This window comes from Chrysemys picta, chromosome 2 (assembly GCF_011386835.1).
Source record: "Chrysemys picta bellii isolate R12L10 chromosome 2, ASM1138683v2, whole genome shotgun sequence".
Classification (NCBI taxonomy): Eukaryota; Metazoa; Chordata; order Testudines; family Emydidae; genus Chrysemys; species Chrysemys picta.
In genome coordinates, this window is record NC_088792.1 from 105,797,594 (window position 1) to 105,819,040 (window position 21,447).

A 21,447-nucleotide genomic window follows, 5' to 3' on the forward strand; every position below is an offset into this window, starting at 1 on the left:
CTGGTGTTTAGCATGCTTTCTGCTTCTGATGTACTTAAAGTAATAGCAAAAAAAAAAAAAAAAAAAATTGAGTCTTTAGCTAGCTATTCTTCAAATTCTTTTTGGCCTTCCTAATTATATTTTTACATTTCATTTGCCAGAGTTTATGCTCATTTCTATTTTCCTCACTAGAATTTAACTTCCACTTTTTAAAGGATGCCTTTTTGCCTCTTCACTGCTTCTTTTACTTTGTTGTTTAGGCACGGTGGCACTTTTTGGTTCTCTTACTATGTTTTTTAATTTGGGGTATACATTTAAGTTGAGCATCTATTATGGTGTCTTTAAAAGGTTTCCATTCAGGGATTTCACTTTCTGTTTAACTAACTTCCTCCTTTTTGTGTAGTCCTGCTTTCTGAAATTAAATGCTACAGTGTTGGGCTGCTGTGGGGTTTTTCCCACCACAGAGATGTTAAATTTAATTATATTATGGTCACTATTACCAAGTGGTCCAGCTATATTCACCTCTTGGACCAGATCCTGTGCTCCACTTAAGACTCAATCAAGAATTGCCTCTCCTTTTGTGGGTTCCAAGACTAGCTGCTCCAAGAAGCAGTCATTTAAAGTGTTGAGGAACTTTATCTCTGCATCCTGTCCTGAGGTGACAGGTACCCAGTCAATACGGGGATAGTTGAAATCCCCCATTATTATTATTATTGAGTTTTTTATTTTAATAGCCTCTCTAATCTCCCTGAGCATTTCACAGTCACTATCACCATCCTGGTCAGGTGGTCGGTAATATATTCCTATTGCTATATTCTTATTATTAGAGCATGGAATTACTATCCATGGAGATACAATGGTACAGTTGGTTCATTTAAGATTTTTACTTCATTTGATTCTACGCTTTCTTTCACATATAAGGCCACGCCCCCACCAGCACGACCTATTCTGTCCTTCTGATATATTTTGTACTCTGGTATTACTATGTCTCATTGATTATCCTCATTTCACCAAGTTTCTGTGATGCCTATTATATCAATTCCCTCATTTAAAACGAGGCACTCTAGTTCACTCATCTTATTATTTAGACTTCTAGCATTGATATATAAGCACTTGAAAAAAATTGTCACTTTTTAGTGCTCTGCCATTACATGATGTAATTGAATGGGACTCTTTTCCTTTGACTGTTTCTCATCAGACCCTACCTCTATTTTATCATCTTCCATCCTCTCCTCCTTACTAGGACATAGAGAATCTCCATTAATAGATCCTCCCCTAAGGGATGTTGCTGTGCGAACCACTTGCTCCTCCACACCTGTCAGCTTTCCCTCAGCCCTTAGTTTAAAAACTGCTCTATGACCTTTTTAATTTTAAGTGCCAGCAATCTGGTTCCATTTTGATTTAGGTGGAGCCCATCCTTCCTGTATAGGCATCTCCTTTCCCCAAAGTTTCCCCAGTTCCTAATAAATCTAAACCCCTCCTCCCTACACGATTGTCTCATCTACACATTGAGACCCTGTTTAAGTCTAAGGATGGGTGAAAATTGTGAATAGTTCAAAAATATGAAGGCTTTGGCATCCTGGAGGACCAGTATTGAATCATGAATACCACCCTTATCCCTTCTTGAATAATGTAAAAGCTCTCCACTGTGTATTTTTACTGTTTGGGATGTATCTTCTAATATCGAATTAATTAGTAAAATTGGTATTGGCTACTAATACAACAGACCAAAATTCAACAAATGTACTATTTGCTTTATACTGTTAGATTAACTCCACTCACCAGACTTCTATTAACCCACGAAAGCTTATGTTCCAATACGTCTTTTAGTCTATAAGGTGCCTCAGGACTCTTTATTGCTTTTTACAGACGTCTAGTGAAATTGTGCATCTGAACTATTTCTGTCTGTCTCCCGTGCACACACTCCCATCTTAGTATCTCTCACATAAAAAGGTGACAGTGTCACAGCTGGATCCTATCAGAGATTGGTTACTAGAATACAAATTCAGAAAACTTAGGAAATGTATAACCTAAGTTCATCTTTTCTTATAGGCTCTCGGTACAACCTGACTCTTTGGGATGTTGTGTGGGATCCGCATGCAGTCAAAGTGGAACTTGAATCCAGATTTGGTTTAGATGATCTTCATATTGGAAAACTCTTGAACTATACGGCAGAGTTCAGTAAGGTAAATTTCTAAAAATGTCAACGTTCCTTTTTTGTTTTGTTTCCTTTGTAACTAATGAGAGCTTTTCATCCTTCGTAGACGCTAAAGCAATGTCTTTCAGAAGTAGCTACATAGTAGGCATTGCCATCGCATACAAGACAGCATAATCTCATACGGGGTGAATGACACCCGCCCAGCATCAGTCCACAAACTTGAATGAAAGCATTGCAGGTTTTGTTCAGCCAACGTTTGCATCATGATACATGATGAGCTTCTTGAAGAACATCAATCATCACTTGAATCAATTTATAACGGAGCGAGAGAATGTTTTATTTAGAGGCAAACAGGGTACAGATGGGAGAGAACATTTCAAGTAACCTCCCGCTTTAAGGCATAAGCACTATCTTCTCTTTCTTTGCATCCTCCACAAGGGAACATAGCTTAAAGGGATACAGGCAACTTGAGATCTAATGTGGGTATGGCACTGCAGCAGGAAGGGTGCATTCCAGTACAAATAGACAGAGAGCTCTAGCTCTGCCTAAACTCTGCTGTGGCTGCAGCAGCACCGGAGGCAGGTTGGGCTAGTTACCTGAGTAGGTACCCAGGAGCTCAGGCAGAATTGTACTTGGGCAGCTAGTATGGGCTGCTGTCCTAGCCCCCATATCCACAAAGCATTCACAAGCTGCTAGTTTGAGCAGAGTTATTAAAAAGGTGGGTTTTTTAAATAATATGCAGAATAAAATGATAGGAGGGGAAAAATAGCGGTATTTCATTTGCCCAACATTTTCTTTGAAGTGACAGTTAAGTAAATATATATTACAATGAGACGATGATGGAAATTCATGCAGCAACCAAAAGATTGCAAATTGTGTCATCTTAGCTCCCAACAAAATAAATGCAATTAGCTTCAGCAGGCACTTGTGCATATGAAGCTGTTTAAAGGCCTGTTTACTTTAAAAAAAATTGTTTCCGTGTCAGGCTCTGTTCATCCAATAAGAGGGTGATGGGGGCTCTGCCATCTTGGTTGTTACCCTTCCCAGAGGGGCTTTCAGAAATGACACTTCAGCCTTTATCTGCACATGTGTTAAAACTGAGTCTTCATGTTTAAAGAAAAAAGCCTGTGGCTGTGAATCTTTCCATGCAAAGATGACAACCTCTCTAATAATAATAGTAGGGAGAAAATAGTTAAGAAATAAATGTTGGAATGATTCATGAATGCCTAAAAGAACAACAAAAAACCCTGGTATATTTATAAGATCTGGGCAAACAATTGAGTCCAAACTTGCTTGGTATTGGTTGCTTCTCTGAACTGAACCCCAAATGCTGCTATTTTAGAGGAGGTTCTGTCAAACTTTCTGGAGTGACTCATGAACGTGGATGCCAAGCTCAGAGCAGATGTGTCTCAAACCAGGGCAGAAACCCCAAATTGGATGTGTGTTCTATAATTAAATTTCACCAACCAAGTATCAAGTGTGAACTCAGGCACTATAACAGCCTGAACATGGAGTCACAGATGATCCTCTTGGGTACTCAGGTCTATTTCTCATCCAGGCAAGCCTGCCTTTCTTTTGCACCAAAAATCACAATCTTCAGGTCACCTCAAAGGACCGTCACTTACTACAAGTCAACTGTACCTCAGATCTCCAACCAAAGACTACGCTTGGTGCCAATCCTCTAATAAACTAACTAAAGATTTATGAAGTAGGACAAAGAAATGAGTTATTTACAGGGTTAAAGCAGGTAATCATAAGACACACAAACGAGATACAGTCTTAGCAAACCTTTTTATAGTTACAGAGCAAACACTTAAACATTACCTTATTACATGGGATACAGATATTATAAGTAAGATTAATACACACATCCCATAAAGCCTAAACACATTCTTATAACTCTAATATCTATTGTAATAGACATGCAAGCCAGACAGGTTTCCAGCTGTGCATTTGTCTGTGTTCCATGAGACTCAGTGGCCTTGGCATGAGCTGGCACCTGGTCTGCCAGCATCACAGTGCAAACTCACCAATTGTGATGTTGGCCCAGAAGAATCCTGAGTTGTTACTCCATTTCTGAAGAGAAAGGAAGGTGTGACGGGGTCAGGACTCACCACCGCAGGTGCCTCCCGCTGGTTACTCCGGGAATTAGCTCTTGTCAGCTGCTGAGTGCTCTCTGCGTGTGGTATCTCACCTGTTGTCTGCTCTGCTGATTTGGGACCCACGTTGCTCCCCGACCGGCGGCGTCCTCTTCAGGACACTGCCGTCAAGCAGTGCCCGCTACTCCAGGCTCACCCCCTTCCGGAGTGTGTGTGTGTGTGTGTGTGTGTTTAACAGCAGTCCTTTGGCTTGCACCTGCCTCGATGGCCAATCACAACCCCAAAGTCTAGCCCCTCATTTCAGGAGCAGGTTGCAGTCTGTCTCGCCCCCACTCCTCTGTGGTCAGGTGCAGTGCAAGGGAGGGTAGGGGGTGACCCAGACCCACCCGCTACTCTGGGTCCTGACCCAGGGACCCTCTAGCAGCAGCCTCTCTCTGCCCTACTTTGCTCCCATCATGTCCGCATATCTTCCCTGGGCCACTTCCCCTTTGGCCCCATGCATCTTCTCAACACTTTTTGGCAGGGGCCACAGCCTGGCAGGTAACTGGGTCAGAGGTCCCCCAAGCCTGCCCAGCACTGCTAGGTCCAAGGTGCTACCTCCTTACCTCAGGAGCCAGCCCTCCTCCCTTGCTAGTCAGGGAGAGACTGCCTTCTCCTTTGCTAGGCAGCCTTTATATAAGGTCCAGTCTGGCCCTGATTGGCTGCCTCTCCCTTTGCCCTGATTGGCTCTCCACAGGCCTTTGCTGATTGACTGCTGGCCTGCGCAGCCTCTCTGGCCTGTTCCAGCCCTTTTTCTCAGGGAGTGGGGCAGCCGCCCCACCACAGAATGGTTCAGGTTTGGTTCCTCTAAACTTTCAGATTAAATCCTGAATTTGAAGTTTTCTGCATTCACCAATCATTAATATTCATGCACTTTGGACTCCAGCTTCTCTGTTTTCAGAAGAAATGCAAATAAAGTGTCTTCCAATTAATTCAATTGCTAATTTATTTGATCATCTATTTAATGTGATGAAAACTTCATGGACCAAATAATTGTAATTAAAATAACGGCTCCCCCCCTTCACTGGTATAAATCTTGATTGCTTTAGGTGGGTATTGTTTAGTAGTTTAATCTAGAAGATTGCCACTTAATTAAGGAAGGTTAAAATGCTGAATCAAAGAGAAGAAAATGAGTACAAAGATGTGCAATAATAAAAGTGGACTGATTAAAATTAGATTAGACAGACATTGTCAATGTTCTAAACGCTACCATGTACAATGTGCTCCCTGGAAGAAATTTGCTTATTTTGGGCCTAGTGATAAGAACAGTTTTGATTGCAAGAAGAGGAAATCTTTTTTTTTTTTAATTTTTTTTTAAGAATCCCAGTGAAGTGGATCTACACAGAGTTTCTGTTCTACTGGCAAACCAGTAAACTGGTGATGAGTAGAGCCCTGTGTGGATACAAAATGTATATCTGGGGATATAAATCGGATATCCCTGGAGCCTCAGGGCTCTACCGGGAACCGCAGCAGTGAAAGCAGCAGCACGTCGGGCCACTGCTTGCAGGAATCAGTGCCCCAGGTGGACAGCTCCTTCGGAGTGGCTGTACCGCCCCCCCTCAGTCCTGCCCCTGGCCTCACCACTGATGCGGGCACCAGTGTCACTGGCAGCTGTCCCTGGTTGCGCGAGCATGTGCAAGCTTAGGCACTTTGCTGAACGTAGCTATTATGCCTGCACTGCTTTGACAGGGCATCACGTTTGGAAAAGCCTAGTTATAGTGAACCCTTTTTAAAATCCTTTTACAGAAAAACTCCGATTTTCTTCCTTTGCTGCCTACGAGCTCTCCCTGTCATGGGTGGTTAACTTGATGGAGGATGTTTTCCTCTTTTCTTGTCTCATTTCTTCTGTCAGTGCAAACAGCTTTCTTTGGGCAGGGCAAACAGCTCTTATAAAACTCATTTTCCTGCTTAACATTAAAATCAAATAAAAATGTGACAAATTAGCAAAGATGGGGTCCATCTATGGCTTTTTTTTTGTTAGTTAAACTGATTTCAGCCCTTTTTTTTTTTTTTTGATTGTGTCCTGTTTCATATTACTCACCCAGTCCTCATGTGAGTAAATTCTAGTAGTCTAGTCGTTAAACTCAGTGGGACTATTCACATGAGAGAAAATAGTGGAAAAGAAAAGTGTCTCTAATTCTGAAAAAAAGTCTAATTTTAAGATAAAATTTTGTCAGGCCAAAAAGAATCCGTATGATCATGTGCGACCGGTCTTGCCACATCACATTGTACCTAGTAATTCCTGCTTCAAATCTGTCTTGTGGTTGGACTAGAATATGTTGGTACTCTTCAGAAACTTCTTCAGTATTGCTTTCCAGGCAGAGTTTGATACAAATTTCAAAGGAGCTTGGCACACACATCTTCCATGTGGGTACCTAAAGAATTGGCCAGATTATCAAAACTTGGCTCTGAGTTCTTGGAAGCGTTTTGTCACTAAGGATCAGCATGATCTAGTGAACTGAACTTGGGACTATCGCCCAAGAGCCCTTGAATTCTAATCTATAGTGGTTTGCTGTGTGACCATAAAGTTGCTTGACTTTTCTGTGTCTCAGATTAGCCATCTACAAAACTGGAATAATATCTACCTACCTTACTCTGTTACTGGGAATCTTAAGCCACTGCTTTGCTGCTACTTAAAGAAATATATAGGATTGTGAATGTCAGTCCCAAACAGTCACAGCATTGATGTATGAATACCTGAATTTCATGGCTAATGTTCCAACTGGCTTGCTGACAAACCTTTTTGCGGTATCTCCAGTATTGCCCTATTCACAGGTGACCAAAATCTGATTACAGGATTATTGTTAGGATGAGTTAGTCAATATGTACAGAGTGATTTGAAATAGTATTATTAAGAAATAGAGGACTTTTCCCTGGGAAAATTAAAAAATATTTTGATACAGAGGTCAGATTGACTTTCCATGAGGAAAAAGGATTGTCAGGCTTTGCAAGTTGTGAACTGTAATATATATAAATTAGTAATCTATCCTAACAATCACATCTTTGCATTTAATGGCTCATTTGCCTCAGTACATTTTGCATCAGTGTAGCTACACTGGTGTAGCTATCCTGGTGTAAAATTCCTGTTGACGGTGTAAAATGGGGCTTGCACCAGTATCATTTATTTGGTTTCAAGCTACACCAATGCAAAAATCCCTAATGTAGACCAGTCCAGAAATGCACACAACTGGGTAGTGGCTAATGAGTGCTTTGGGGTTTCCTGTCAAAATGTGCAGAGTACATTTTGCAGTCTCTATCGCAGATCACTAGATTGTGATAATTGGGCTTTGTTCATCCTGAAAGCAGCCTGACAGCTCTGCTTTTTTCTCCGACAAGTAAGTTGATATGGGTGATAATACTGAGTGGTTCTCTGACGTGTTCATCTATTTCTTTTGTCACTGCCAGATTCCCACAGAAGGCACACTGGAGCAGTTTGTATGCTCAGTCCTGTCCAATGTGTCCGAATTTAAAGCTAACAAAGAGGATAATGAAGGCGGCTGTATCCATGCATGGCTTGAGGCCAAAGTCTATCTTGTCCATTCTGTCAACAAGATCAAACTCTACATGCAGGTATGCTTTAATAGGACAGCTGATACGATACAGATTTTGCTTATATACTGTTGGTCAATCATTAGCCCTTATTGAGCTAGACAATATTCAAAACCACAGGCTGACTGTGTTCTGTTTTTAAAAAATGGCATATTGCACAGTTAGCATTAGAGAGTCCTTACAATGGAAATATAATGGAACCCCTGTTTATCCAGCCAATTGTTAATCAAAACTCCTCATTAACTGAAGCTCAGGCATGAAACCTGACAGAACATAGAGAGTGAAATTCACTCCTGTGTAGAGGGCCAGTAGAAGGACCATGCACCCCCTCCCCTTTAAGCCCTAATTTGAGAATTTAAGTGGTGCATAGGCTTTGTGCTGTCTACTTGCACAGAGGTGAATTTCACCCGCAATACCTTGCCTCCCTACTTAGACATGGATTTGGATTTCAGAGAGTGTTGGATAAAACTGGAAGTAGAACACAGGGCTGTAGTTCTAGATCTCCACTGTGCCACCTAAAAGTTCTCCTGTTATAGAGTGGCTTGAAAAGCAAGATCCAGCTAGGTCTGTGATGGCATGAATGTATAATCCCTTGTAGAAGGGAGGCTAAAGGTTTCAAATATTTTGCCAGTGAAGTAAAGTTAAGGAATCCATAATTTAAAGAAGGATCCTACCTTGCTGTCTTAGTTTTTGTTGTTTTCTTTAATTAAAATGTGTATTCTTGGGATAAAGGTTATTTGTATGGCGTCACAGAAGTGCAGGACAGGTTACTATAATAACAACCACTGTCTCTGCTCTGACAAGTTTACACTCTAATCTGAGGACAGCACAGCTGAGCTTGGGTGTAATTTTCATCAATATTTTGTGCACTTCAGCAGCTTTCCTGACTTAAAAAAACACTGTAATAATAGTACTTACTCTTAGCGCATTTCATCAGCAGATCTCAAAGCACTTTGCAAAGGAGGTCAGTATCACTATCCTCATTTTACGGATGGGGAAATTGAGGCACATAAGGGGGAAGTGACTTGCCAAGGTCACTCAGCAGGCCAGTGGCAGAGCAGAGAATAGAACCCAAGTCTCCTGAGTCCAGTCCATTGCTCTATCCTCTAGACCACACTGCCTTTCTGTAAAATACTGTTATATAAGGGTCAGTATTTACCATATTTAATTTCAATATCAGTGATAATCTCAGATATTATTGTATGCTAACAGTTGGCAAATGTTGACATTTTATTGGTGACCACTTGAAGTACTGTACACTCTGGACCAGATTTTGGACCTGCTTCCATCCCCTAAGGGGGCAGCCCTTGATGTAAAAGCTGACCTGAGCAGCAGAAAGCTGATATAGCTGCTACTTACTCTACTCTCTTGAGCCTAAGGGGCAAGTTGGGAAGTAGGAAGGGAAGAGCAGTTGCTAGTGAATCACTGTAACCAGCAGAATGTAGAGCAGCTGAGTCAGACCAAGGTGTTTGGGCCCTCTGTATGTAAAAGCAAGTAAAATAACTGAAAACGTTGTATTCGCATTGCCAAGTTGGTATCCATGCTGACTGTACTTAACATTAGCCTTCATGAAGCCAGTCCCTTCTGAGTAAAGATGAATCATTAGATAAAACTTCATTGTATGTTGTAACTCAAGAGGAAGAAAATCTGATTTTGGTTTGGTTTGTGAAGAATGTTTGTGTTTTGCATAATGGACTGGGCCGTCCCTAGGGGGATGCGTGGCCCGGGGCGGAAGTGATGGATTTGTCTTCCGGGACCGACAGCACCGGCCAATCACGCCGTCCCACTGGGCACCCCAAAGCATGGGGCCTGAGTGGTCTCCCCGATTCGCCCTACCCAAGGGATGGCTCTGATAATGGAGAGGAGCTTCCATCCTGTAATAAATGAAAGTTTGTTTCTCCTTTAACATGCTAGATATTTCAGCAGTGGTTAAGCAACAACGAGCCTCAAAAATTCCTTTTTGAACTTGGAAGAAGCATGGCCGATCTTGTGTCTCAATATCCAGAGGACAGTGAGGCCTGGAAAATTATTTCAGCAATAAATATCCTGATCCAACATGTGAATGAGAAATTGGAACCAAACTTTGCAGAAAGACATCGTGAATCTCAGGATGTGTAAGTTTATGCCTCTCCATTTTCAATATTGACAGGGTTCTATTGATTTTACTTGAAGGTCAAGAATGTCAGCTGTGATAATCAGAGCGTACAATTTTAGTAAAGCTTTTGCTCTTACACAAACTCCTCTTTGAGCAGTTTATTATTAAAACTAATATTGTAAACAAGCTGGAAAATAATATGAATTTATGCAGAGGTTGACTAAAATAATAGAAATGTAGGGCTGGAAGGGACCTCGAGGTCATCTAGTCTCTCTCCCCTCAATGCTGGACTTAAATATACCTTGACCATCCCTGACAGATGTTTGTCAAACCTCAATAGGGTGAAAAAGCTATTGATGCTTTAATGATACTTTAATTTTATTTGTATAACATCTTTGGTGTTACAGACAACTACCGTAAAATTGACAAATCCCTGTCCTAGGGAATTTAGGACCTGATTTTGTAAGCTAAGGGCCAAATCCTGAGAGCTGTTGAGCACCCGCAACTCCCACTGACATTAGGGAGAATTGTGGGTGTTCAGTACTGGACAGTAATAGAAAAGAGTGGTGGAAGGGATATGGGGCAAAGCGGTTGGGAGAGGGAGGCCAAAGGAATACAGTGATAGGCTGGAAGAAGATATAGGAGGGATATCCTGGAAAGAAGAGAGGGTTGGAGGACAGGATAAGGAGTATGGTTTCCCATTGTGTGATATCCTTATTCTTCCTGAAGAAATTGGCAAGACCGTGTCAGAGAGCTAAAGGGAGTGGGATGGTGGAATAGGTTCGAGGAAGGCAAAGTGTCAGAGAATTGTAAGCATATGATTTAATCCGAAGAGGTGTAGAGCTGTTTAGCAAGAAAGACAGCAGAGCTTAAGAGTTGTTGTGGAAGTCCATAGAGGCCCAGAACAGACTAGGTATTCAGATTGGTAAGGGTATGAAAATTGGAGAGAAGGAATGAAGAGTAGAGGGAGATGACTCTAGGGCAGGTATATCAGGGGCTGAGCCTACAGTGGTGGCCAGAACACTGACAGACTGGATATTGTGGAAGGATTGTCTATTAGGTCTGGGGGAGCGAGAGATACTGAAACGTATTTTAAAGTTTAGTTTGATAATAAAGAGATGTTTTAAACCCTTCAGCACATGGGTAAAAACCCTCCATTCATTTCATATTACTTCAAATCTCCTGGCTGCCAAACTGCTTTTGCTCACTACCTGCTGCCAGCCACTTTAGTGTTACCCATCTTCTCTCTCCTGGCTGTGGCTGTGGTCACTTGTGTCCCAGCTTTGCTCTTTCACTTACATTCAGCATTGATTTGGATGGAGCTGCATTTGCTGTTGATCAGCCTCATGTTACGTATCTGAGTCCTCTGTGTATACGCAGGGACCAGCAGTTAGTGCAGCTAGACAAGAGTTAGCCTGGGTTGCAGGACTGCAGGGTTCAGCCCCTGGTGACTCCAGGCACTGCAACTGCTGCCAAATATACGGTGAATCCTCCAGGCCATCACCAAATGACTCTTCCATATTCTGCAAATGGTGTGTTCTAATTAATAAATGTAAATATGTATAGGCTAATACTTGTAAGTCTGCAATAGTAAACTGTTTATTTAAATGAAAAGTTTTATTTGGGATTAGAGAGAGATTGTTTTCTTAAACTCAGAGGTGGCATTGTGTTTTAGTTCTGCAGCAAACCACATTGAATTGGGTTAATCAAAGCATGAATCTACTAAATACTTCCCCCCCCCCATCCTTCGGTCCACCAAAATAAATGCCAATATTTACCCAGAAAAATTAAGGGTTTTTTTGCATAGATTTTCATCTGTTTTTGTTGTTGTAGTAATAAACAACGCTAAATTCCCAGGAAAAATTAAATAAACTAAAAACTGAAAATGAAGGGGCCTATGAGTGAGGAATTGCTGTGTGCCTAACATCAGTACCACTATTTGAAGTACTCCGTTAGGAAAGGAATTTTATGTGTGTGTCTGTGTACAGATTAAACCAAATTGTTTAATTTTATTCTCTCATGAAATGGCTTCATTACTCAAAATCAGGGGAAGTCAATAAGCGGGCCGCCAAACACTTTTGAATGGACTGTGAAATCTTTTTATTTACTTATTATTATTGTGGAGTGAAAAATGTTTCTCTGGAGTCCAGATCTTGACTATACCTTGACCAAGAAATTTGGACCTTGACAAAAAATAATTGGACTTCCCCTGCTCTAAATTAAGAGAAGGAGGGTAATCTGAGAGAGAGAGAGAGAGAGAGAGAGAGAATGGTCCAGTACTTAGTTTGCTGGCCTGACACTTGAGAGATGTGGATTCAAGTCCCCATTTCACCCCAGATTTATTTTGTGACCTGGGACAATTCCCTTGGTTCCTTAGTGCCTTAGTTCTCTATCTGTAAAATGGGGCTAATAGTACTTCCCTACTTAATAGAGAAGTTGCGAGGTGCTCAATACTAAGGTAAAGGGGGCCTCCAAACAGAACACACTCTCAACTCAAAACCTGGTCCCCAGGCTTCACGGCAACCCCTGCTAGGGGTCTCTGGTACTCCAGCTTTGCTCCCCTCTTGGAGCTGCAGCCGTTGGGTTGCTCCTTGTTCCAGGGACCCATGAGTTAGCTCCACTCCAGCATAGCTTTGCTCCCCAGGTCTCTGCCTGTCCCTAGCTGCACAGTAGCAGCCCTTTATAGGCCCAGGTGTAGCCCAGCCTCTTTAACTAACTGGATTAGGCTCACCTACTCCAGTCCAGGGCAGCTTGGCTCAGTCTACACAGAGACCAGCTACCTTGTGACAAGGCCATTTAAGAACCCTGGGAGAGACTCATTTTTTTTTTCTTTCTTTCTTGAACTGAAAGGTAAATTCCAAAAGTGCAAAACTTTTTCTTTTCCTCCCTTAAAGTTGCTGAGACTTATGGATTTGCTAAAACACCACAGAATGTATCATTCTGTAGCCTGAATGCGATCATGAGGCAAAGGAATTCATTCTGACATTTACCATCTAAAGCTGCAATTAGCTTGAATATTCATGTTAGCATTTCAATGAATCTTCAAGCACTGATTTTGTTTTATTTGGGTGTCTTTAGAGGTGTGGTGAGGGTTGTTTTTTTAGTTGTTAATTTTTATCTCAGAGCCATTATATACTCTCAAACTATTAAGAATCCGAAATTGAACCCCCCTGCTGAAAAAAGAAAATGCATGAAATCCAAAGAGTGCACCTAAAAACAGATTTAGCAAAACACTTAGGCACTTCCTGAAATTAATGATACTGAAGCATGTTCTTAAGTGCTTTGCTGAATTGAGGCCTGGATCTTTAAAACTATACCCAATAACATATGCAAGTACAAATACCAGCAAACACAAACAAGTAATCTTATTCAAACAAGTAGTTCCATAGACTCACGTGAGAGATTATTCATCCACATAAGCGAATGCAGGATCAGGCTCTAAATCTCTTGTTATAATTATGCACGTTTAAGAATAAAAGGAATAATACTTATTCTGAGATTCTTGAGTAGTGCATGCAACACTGCAAATACTTAATATTTTAATATACATATATTATTTCCTATTTTTCCAGTCCAATAGAATTATCCTATTAGCAATCAGTCACTGGGCTAGTTGAAATCCACCTTGGTACTTTAGGGATGCCTACAATTCTCAAAACATCAGACCGCATGTAAACAGAAGCTTACAGCTCTGTAAAGAATTGATAGCTCATTCATTTCAAGAGAGTTCTAATTCACGGCACAAGCTAAAATACAACCCTGCTAAGTTACCTGTGAAAAACAGATGCTTTAGGAACCTGGTTTCCCCATCTGTAAAATGGGAGCAATACTGCTTTCCACAGGCAAAATTTAAAAAGATACTATACAGGAGTTAATGTGTCTGCAGCCATAGAAAGGTAGGTAAATAAGTAGTGGTTCCCAGATTTTATGGATTGGGGAAACTGAGGCTCAGAAGGCTAAATTTGCCTGAGGGGCACTATGGTATTTAGATAAAGCACAAGATGAGGAATGAAGAGAGAGATATTGTAGTTCTGCATCTGACATTGTTGGTGTGTGAACATGGCTAACTTAAATCTGCACCACACTTTCCCTTCTTATAAATTGGGGATACTGATATTTACCTACTTCATCACTAAATTGTTTGAGTGGCATATAAAGCCATTTGATAGAACTGGGGATAGAACTTGGAAGGTATCAACCATACGTTCTGTCCCATAATCCCCCTTGGGGAGCTGCCACCACTGCCTCTTGAAGATCCCCATGTGCAGAAGTGTTTCATTTTAAAATACCATGAACACCCATGTAGTAAAATATATCTTGTGGAAAATGTCATCCCCTGAATGTTCTAAAAAGGAGGAAGGATGGCTTTGGGCTTAAACCAGCTGTAATGGTAACACCTCTATTCTTTAATAAATGTGAAAAGTAATTTAAACCCATATGACACATCTGTTAATACATCCCAGAATTATATTTCTTTTTTTTGCAACTGCATCAGATTGTTGGCTCATATAAAATTTGTGATTCACTATAATCCCCAGATCTTTTTCATCAGTACTTCTGCTCCATTTTGTTGTTCATCAGTACTCCATTTTGTTGTTGTGCATTTGATTTCCTTTCTAAGTGTAGTACAGTACTTTACCCTTGTCTTTATTGAATTTCATCTGATTGATCTCAGACCAAGTCTCCAATGTGTCAAGCTTTTTTTGAATTCTAATCCTATCTTCCACAGTACTTGCAACCCCTCCCAGTTTAGGGTCACTTGAAAATTTTATTAGCTTATTCTCCATCCTATTGTCCAAGTCATTAATGAAAATACTGACTAGTGCCTGACCCAGGCCAGAGCCCTGCTGGGCTTCCCAAGATGAGTCCTCCAAGTTTGACAGTGAACCACTGACAGTTACTCTTTGAGTACTGTCTTTCAAATAGCTGTGCACCCACCTTATAGTTTAATTTAGACCACATTTCCCTAGATTTTTATGGAACTGTGTCCAAAGCCTTACTAAAATCAAGATGTATCATATCTGCAAACACAATACATGATATGAAGATGAATACACTACAAAAATAAAGACATTCTGCAGTACTGCATCCTCCTTGGTGTCATGTTGAACTTTCCATTCTATTTTTATCATTCTTTTTGCCTACAGAACCCCGTATCTGGAGAAACTGCAGAAGTTGCCTCAATGGCCTATTATGAAGAGACTGCTTCTCGTAGATGGAGCTATAAGGAATGTAATAATCCAAAATTTATATTTCACTAAAGGTAAATCTGCACTGTAGTTACTTTTCAACAGCTCTCAAATGGCGGTCCTGGCATTTATCAATAGCATTCCACATCTAGCAAAGCATTCAGACTGTGTAATACATTTCACGCTAATATATTTCCAGTGTCTCTAGAGCTTTTCAAACTTCATTCCTCTTAATGATAAAGCACAGTATGTATGTATATGTATACACACACATTTTCATTCTACAAGTTCAGCAAACAAGTAACGATATAGCTCTATCAGTAGTCTGCTTTCATCCTGATGAACACATGCCTATGTAGTACTATATGTTCTGTTTTTCAAGGATTGAATTCATGAAGATGTGAATAATTGTAATTTTATAAAATATGTTCTGTCTCCTACAAAAGTGGATCTGAACAAGGTCTCCAGATCTGAACAACCCTGTACTTGATCGTAATTTTGTGTTTTGATCTGGATCCTGGTCCAAGGTCTGTGGCTGGGTCTCTGCCTGTGGAGCTGTACCAAAACCTTTGATATGAACACATATGGGAAGTTTAGATCTGGATTCGGCTCTGATCTTTGTGGCTCAGGCCCATCTCTATTGTTTTATAAGTCTTTTCCCTGTCAGTGGGCTATATCTGATAACTGTTTCTTATTGCGCATACTGCCCACGTGAGAACATTTCAAATTTAGAGTATTTCTTTTATGATTGTAAATAGCTATGTCAGATTTTTTTGTATTTTCAGATGACTCTACATTAGTCAGTTTTAAGTGCTACATTAATTAATCAACTTTCGGTGTCGTTGAAGTGCAGTTCTACTCTGAAAAATGACTGTAAAATATGTATAATTATATTGTCTCAATGACTTCCAAATCACATATGCTCAGTTTACATATAAAAGTGTTTGCAAAATCAAGGAAGACTCCCAGAGTCAAGAGTTTCCTTCTTGTGCACTATTATCAGATATAAAGGTTTTACAGGTCATATTATGCCCTCAGTGATAATAGTGGCTATTTCTTCAAATTATAGCATCAGTGATATCTCTATTACTGTTACCATTACTGGGTTTGTAGCTGATGGGCCTGTAATTGAAATTCAGTACACTGCTCTCTTGCCCATGCACAAGAAAAAAGTATAATCCAAGTCAGTTTAGCTCTGTTGGCTCTGTGGGGGGGGAAAGCAGTGAAAATGTATTTTAGCCACTAAAGACAGGCAACGTGACTCTGAGCACACAACAGGGAACAGACCTGGCGAGGAAAAAAATGCTTTCTTTACATAATCACTTTTCAAAGTAGAAGCACAATTTTAAGACACACAATTTAATTCAGAATCAGGCACTTTATATTTCTAAATTCAGTTACACCACTATCAATCAGGATAACTCCACTGAAGTCAGTAGAGGGAAACCAGTGTAAAACTGATGTATTGTAAGTAATATCAGGATTAGGCCCATAAGCTAATTTAAAACAATTGCTAATTGGCTTTTGCAAGTTGTGAATATAAATTCTTTAGGGCAGGAACAGTCTTTTTTTGTTCTGTATTGTACTCCCAGCACAATAGGGTCCTTGTCCTGGGTTATGAGTTCAATCCTTGAGGGGGCCATTTAGGGATCTGGGGCAAAAATCTGTCTGGGCATTGGTCCTGCTTTGAGCAGGGGGTTGGACTAGATGACCTCCTGAGTTCCCTTCCAACCCTGATATTCTATGTCTATGTCATAGTTGACTGAGGTTCGTAGGCGCTATGATAATAAAAACAACTTATACTTGTAGTAATAGTCCTGACTGACTTGTGAACCCCAAGCCTCCAAGAAATTCAGGATCATGCCTGTAGCCTTTTTTTTTTCAGGTGCATTAATTTGAAATATTTTAGGCCAGATCCCGATGTAAATTGGTGTAGCTGCACTGATATTGATAGAGCTATGTTGTTTATACCATCTGAGGATTTGGAGAATTAACTTCTCTAAGGTGTAGGAAAGGCTGTCGCTTCTTTGAGAAGAACACATGTAAGGGCACAGCTCTAAGAGGTGCTTAGGGAACCAATATTTCACGAAAGCTTGGTGGCTAAATGCCCATCAGTAATGCATCTTCCCCTGTACGCAATATTCACAATCAAAGAAGTTGTCAGACAGTCCAATGCTCCTCTTGCACCAGTATAAATCACCGGGAACTCTATAGAGCATAGAGGCTTGGGAGCTTCGCCACCCTAGCAGGCATTGCACAATGTCTCCGAGAGCTCCAGGAGAGTATGTCTACCATGCCATACAGGTGCTGGGTATGTGTTCCAGCCACACATAGGCAGCAGTGCTGGCTGGATTTAAGACACACAGGAAGCAGAGCCTTGGACTCATTCCCTCCCAAAATGCTTGGTGTGGATGCTAACCAAGAGTCCCTTCTTTCTGTGAGTGCAAAGAGTGCAGTTGTATACACCTTCTGCAAAGGCTTCTTGTGCTTTCCCTATCAATACACATAATTGGGCCCTACATAGGGGTATTATACTTACATTATTACATTAATAGGGGTATTACAATTTCATTATGCCACGTTTAATTCATATTCCAGAAGGTAGGTTTGTCTCTTTTATAGCACATCAAAGAACTGCACATTCGGAGTCACAGGGATAAATATTTCCTTTTCCTGAAAAAAATGTATACATGTCTTACAGAAATTGTACATAATCTGGAAAAAATGAAACCCTTTATTAAAAGAGATGGGCTCATGCATCTAGACATTGAAACACTCTTTTTGGAGTTAAAACAGGTAAGTCATTACTTATTCATAGTCTTTAAACAATGTGCATAAAATCCACAGGTTAAAAATGGTTCCTTTTTGTTCCTGGTATAGATCGTGCTTGCTAAAATAAGTGGTTCACCATTCTGTTTGTTGGCCTTAGTTTAGTTTTGTTTTTATTTTAGATGTTATAGTCATGGAGTGGTATGGCTAGGGTTGAATTAAATCAACCTCGTTACACTTATTTCATTTTCACAGTACTTGTGTTAATTGCATTTTAGATCATGATGAGTAACATGTCCTGTACGTGCCAGCATCTGCTCACCATGTTTGAGAAAGCTGTTCAGCTTCCACAGGACTTAAAAGTCAGAGACATTTTAGCGGGGTTCTTTTGCCACCACAACTATCCAAATGAGACTTTCAAATTAAGCAACCAAATCCAGTCAGTAAAGGAGTCTGTAAGTATTTATGAATATCTTTTTATTCTTTTTGTAATTTAAGACCTGAAGTGCATCCTCGGTTTACTTCGTTTTGTACTGTCAGAATGGCTTGGAGTAGGAAAGTACTTTCAATAAATTAAACTATTTATAATATTATTGTGGTAATATGCATACAACCCCTGTGTGTATCTTGTGTGCCCGTGACAATTTGGATGAGCCACCTTATCAGGACATCCAGAAGGAGAACAGACTGAGGACCTGATTCTCATCTCTCAATCTCACCTACACCTATATAAACTGGGAATAGTTCTACTGAAGTCAATGAAGATACATTAGTGTACGAGACAGGGCCCAAGTCTCAAAAAAGCATCTTCCCCTTTAATAGCTTACTGGATACAAACTATTGCTTTCTTTATTTTCAAAGGTCCTACTTTTGCAGAAAGTACTTCGTGGAGAACAGAGCCTGCCAGATTCAATAATGGAAGAATATTTGGGATGGCAAGAAATAGAACAGCAGCTCACTGAAAATAGTGCTGCTTACTGTAAAATTAATCAGTTGCTGAGCACAAAGACTCTATCTGGGGAGGATGTCTACTTCCGCTCTTGTCAGGAGCAGCTACTCCACTCATTGTAATCACTCATACTTTTTTTTTATATATATATATATACAAAGGGCCTGATTGTATTCTCTCTCCCATTAATCTAAATTGGGGAGAAACTCCATTGACCTCAGTGGAGTTACACCAATGTGGAATCAATGTAAATGAGATCAGAATCCAGCCCTGTATCAAGAAAACTTGCTTAAATATGAAGTGATTTTATATTTCCTCTCAAAAGTTAAATCTAGGCCTAACATTGTTAAAATACAGTTACATGTATACTACATGGATACTGAGAGGTATTTTCTTAGAGCACAGTCTTGCAGATACTTAAGAATGTAACATCCCATCCATTGATGGGATTACACTTGTGCATGAAGATACTCCTGTGCATACGTATTTGCGGCATCAAACTGTTCTATAGAGAAGCTTGGTTTATTTTTTAAGTCTTCATTAGGCCCAAACCTAATTCCATTGACGTCACTGCCAGAAAGCCCATTGATTTAAATGGCAGCAGGAACAAGCCCATTGTTTGTACTAGCCTTTAGATATTAGATAATTTATTACTGTCTCATTTTTGTCCTTTTCCATTTGTCAGAAAATTGATTTTTCTCCCCCTACATGTTTCTAAATGAATTAGAAATTGACTGGAGTGTTTTGTTTGCTTCTCTCATTAGAGCATCAGCCTCACAGATAATTACAGCAGGACCCTGGTGATAGAGCGTAACTAAGAGAGAGGGCCCATGTGCCACCGCAGTTGGCTTTACAAAGTGCTGTTTTTATGAAGGACACACAGGAATGTTGGCTATAGTTTCTCTTTTTTTAATGACAAAGTGGTGGATGATTAATACAGAGTAGGTATTTATAATCGGGAAGATGCACTTCCCTCCCAGATTGGAACAGTTTTAGACTGCCACATTTTGAGATAAACTAGTTGTTAGTATTTCTTGAATTCATTGTGCTTTTTCCATCTGATCAACAACTTGTGTGGCACTAAGGGCCAGCCTCCCAGTTCTGCTCACACGGACATCAATGGGAGTTTTGCCCTTGATGCCAGTGGGAGCAGGAGCTGGCCATGAGCTCTGCTTGCCTGACTCCTGTGATAGTTGCTCTGAAGTCAGTAGGACAGCTAGTACAAGTAAAACAGCAGGATTTAGCTCTAAGCATACAGCAGAACCATGTGTGCTAATCCCAGTAATTTTACTTCAGAAAATCAACATTCTGATCATGGTATATCTGCCTTCTGGGTCCTTGATCATTTCAGGGTTATTCATACACTTGAAGAAATATGGTTTGCTTTTGAGGAGGACCCGTATTGGAAGGACTTAACAACATTTGTTAGGAGAACATGTGAGATAGCTCAATATGTGAACAAGGAAGAAGGTTTCACCAGAGGTCACTCAAGTAAGTAAAAACTAGTTATTGCCACAACAAATTCTTTGCTTCTAATGGTTCTGTATGCTTCTCACAGTACAGTACTCCAAAAAGAAACAGGCAGTTTCATTACGGGTACATTTCTATTTTCAAGAAAACTGTCACTCTTATGATTAAAGCAGTGGTTAAACTGCTAGCTGAGGAAAAACCCAGAACATACAGGGTCTGATTCTGCACTCTCTTACCTCAGTGTAGATCAGGGGTGATTTAAAGCTGTGTGGGAATCTTTCAACAAAACAGTTTTTTGTCGTAATATACTGATTCGGCGATACCTTCAGGAAGGTTTCTCAATACCTGAATGGAATTTCTAGTCAGAGGGAGACTGAGATCTCTGAATAGCCAGTAGCCCAGGGCATGGGTGAGACCCAGGTTCCAAGTTCCTGTTCTGAAGCAGGTAGGACTTGAACTTGGGTCTCCTTCCCACATCCAACTTGATCAATTGGCTCTTGGCAGTTCTGGGGTGGGAGTGCTTCCCTTGTTTCTCATAATTATTTTTTCCCTAGTAGATCTTGGTTTTGTCTTGGCATGGAGCAGAAAAGCGTTTTGAAATTTTTGAAAATTTTTGTTGGGCAGGAAATCTATTTCTGAATCTGACCCATCCTGTGAATGCTTTAGTTACTATTTGTAGTAAAGCAGTTAGATCTGCAGCATTTCCAGTGTTGGATTTTGAAAGTGCTCAAGATAGTGCCAAGCACTCTAATATCAGGCACCTGCTTCCTTCAGTTCCCCCACCCCATTGTTCCTTCACCTCAATTCACCATCCATGTTGGCACACATTTTGAAAGACACTGTTTGCTCAGCCCATTGACACACTTTCAAAATAGTTCTTAATCAGTGTCTCTCAATTGAACTGCAAAGCTCTAACAAAAACAGAGGTTAGAAATAAGCACTGAATACCCTGACGCTAAACAGGCCGTTGAGAGAATTTGACCCCAAAATAAGTATTAAATGATTGGATTTTTAAAAAAAATCTTCCTTATGATATGAACTGGTATGACCTGAACATATCCCACAAAGCAAGATAATTGATTGCATGGAATTCAGAGTGGTGGAAGCTGTGGTGCACTACAGGATAACCAGGGCACGCTTGTGAATTTCAT

The 21,447-nt window shown here is 40.4% G+C and overlaps 1 protein-coding gene across 1 annotated transcript in view; it reads left to right on the plus strand.

Moving 5' to 3' along the window:
- ABCA13 (ATP binding cassette subfamily A member 13) overlaps positions 1–21,447 on the plus strand; it is a 268,723-nt gene that overhangs the window by 17,793 nt on the left and 229,483 nt on the right. Inside the window, exons 5-12 of the mRNA XM_065583912.1 lie at positions 2,032–2,165; positions 7,681–7,845; positions 9,739–9,938; positions 15,067–15,182; positions 17,810–17,904; positions 18,156–18,332; positions 18,739–18,944; positions 20,178–20,317. Of these exons, the coding sequence (XP_065439984.1) occupies positions 2,032–2,165; positions 7,681–7,845; positions 9,739–9,938; positions 15,067–15,182; positions 17,810–17,904; positions 18,156–18,332; positions 18,739–18,944; positions 20,178–20,317 (1,233 nt within the window). The remainder of the gene's footprint in view (positions 1–2,031; positions 2,166–7,680; positions 7,846–9,738; positions 9,939–15,066; positions 15,183–17,809; positions 17,905–18,155; positions 18,333–18,738; positions 18,945–20,177; positions 20,318–21,447) is intronic.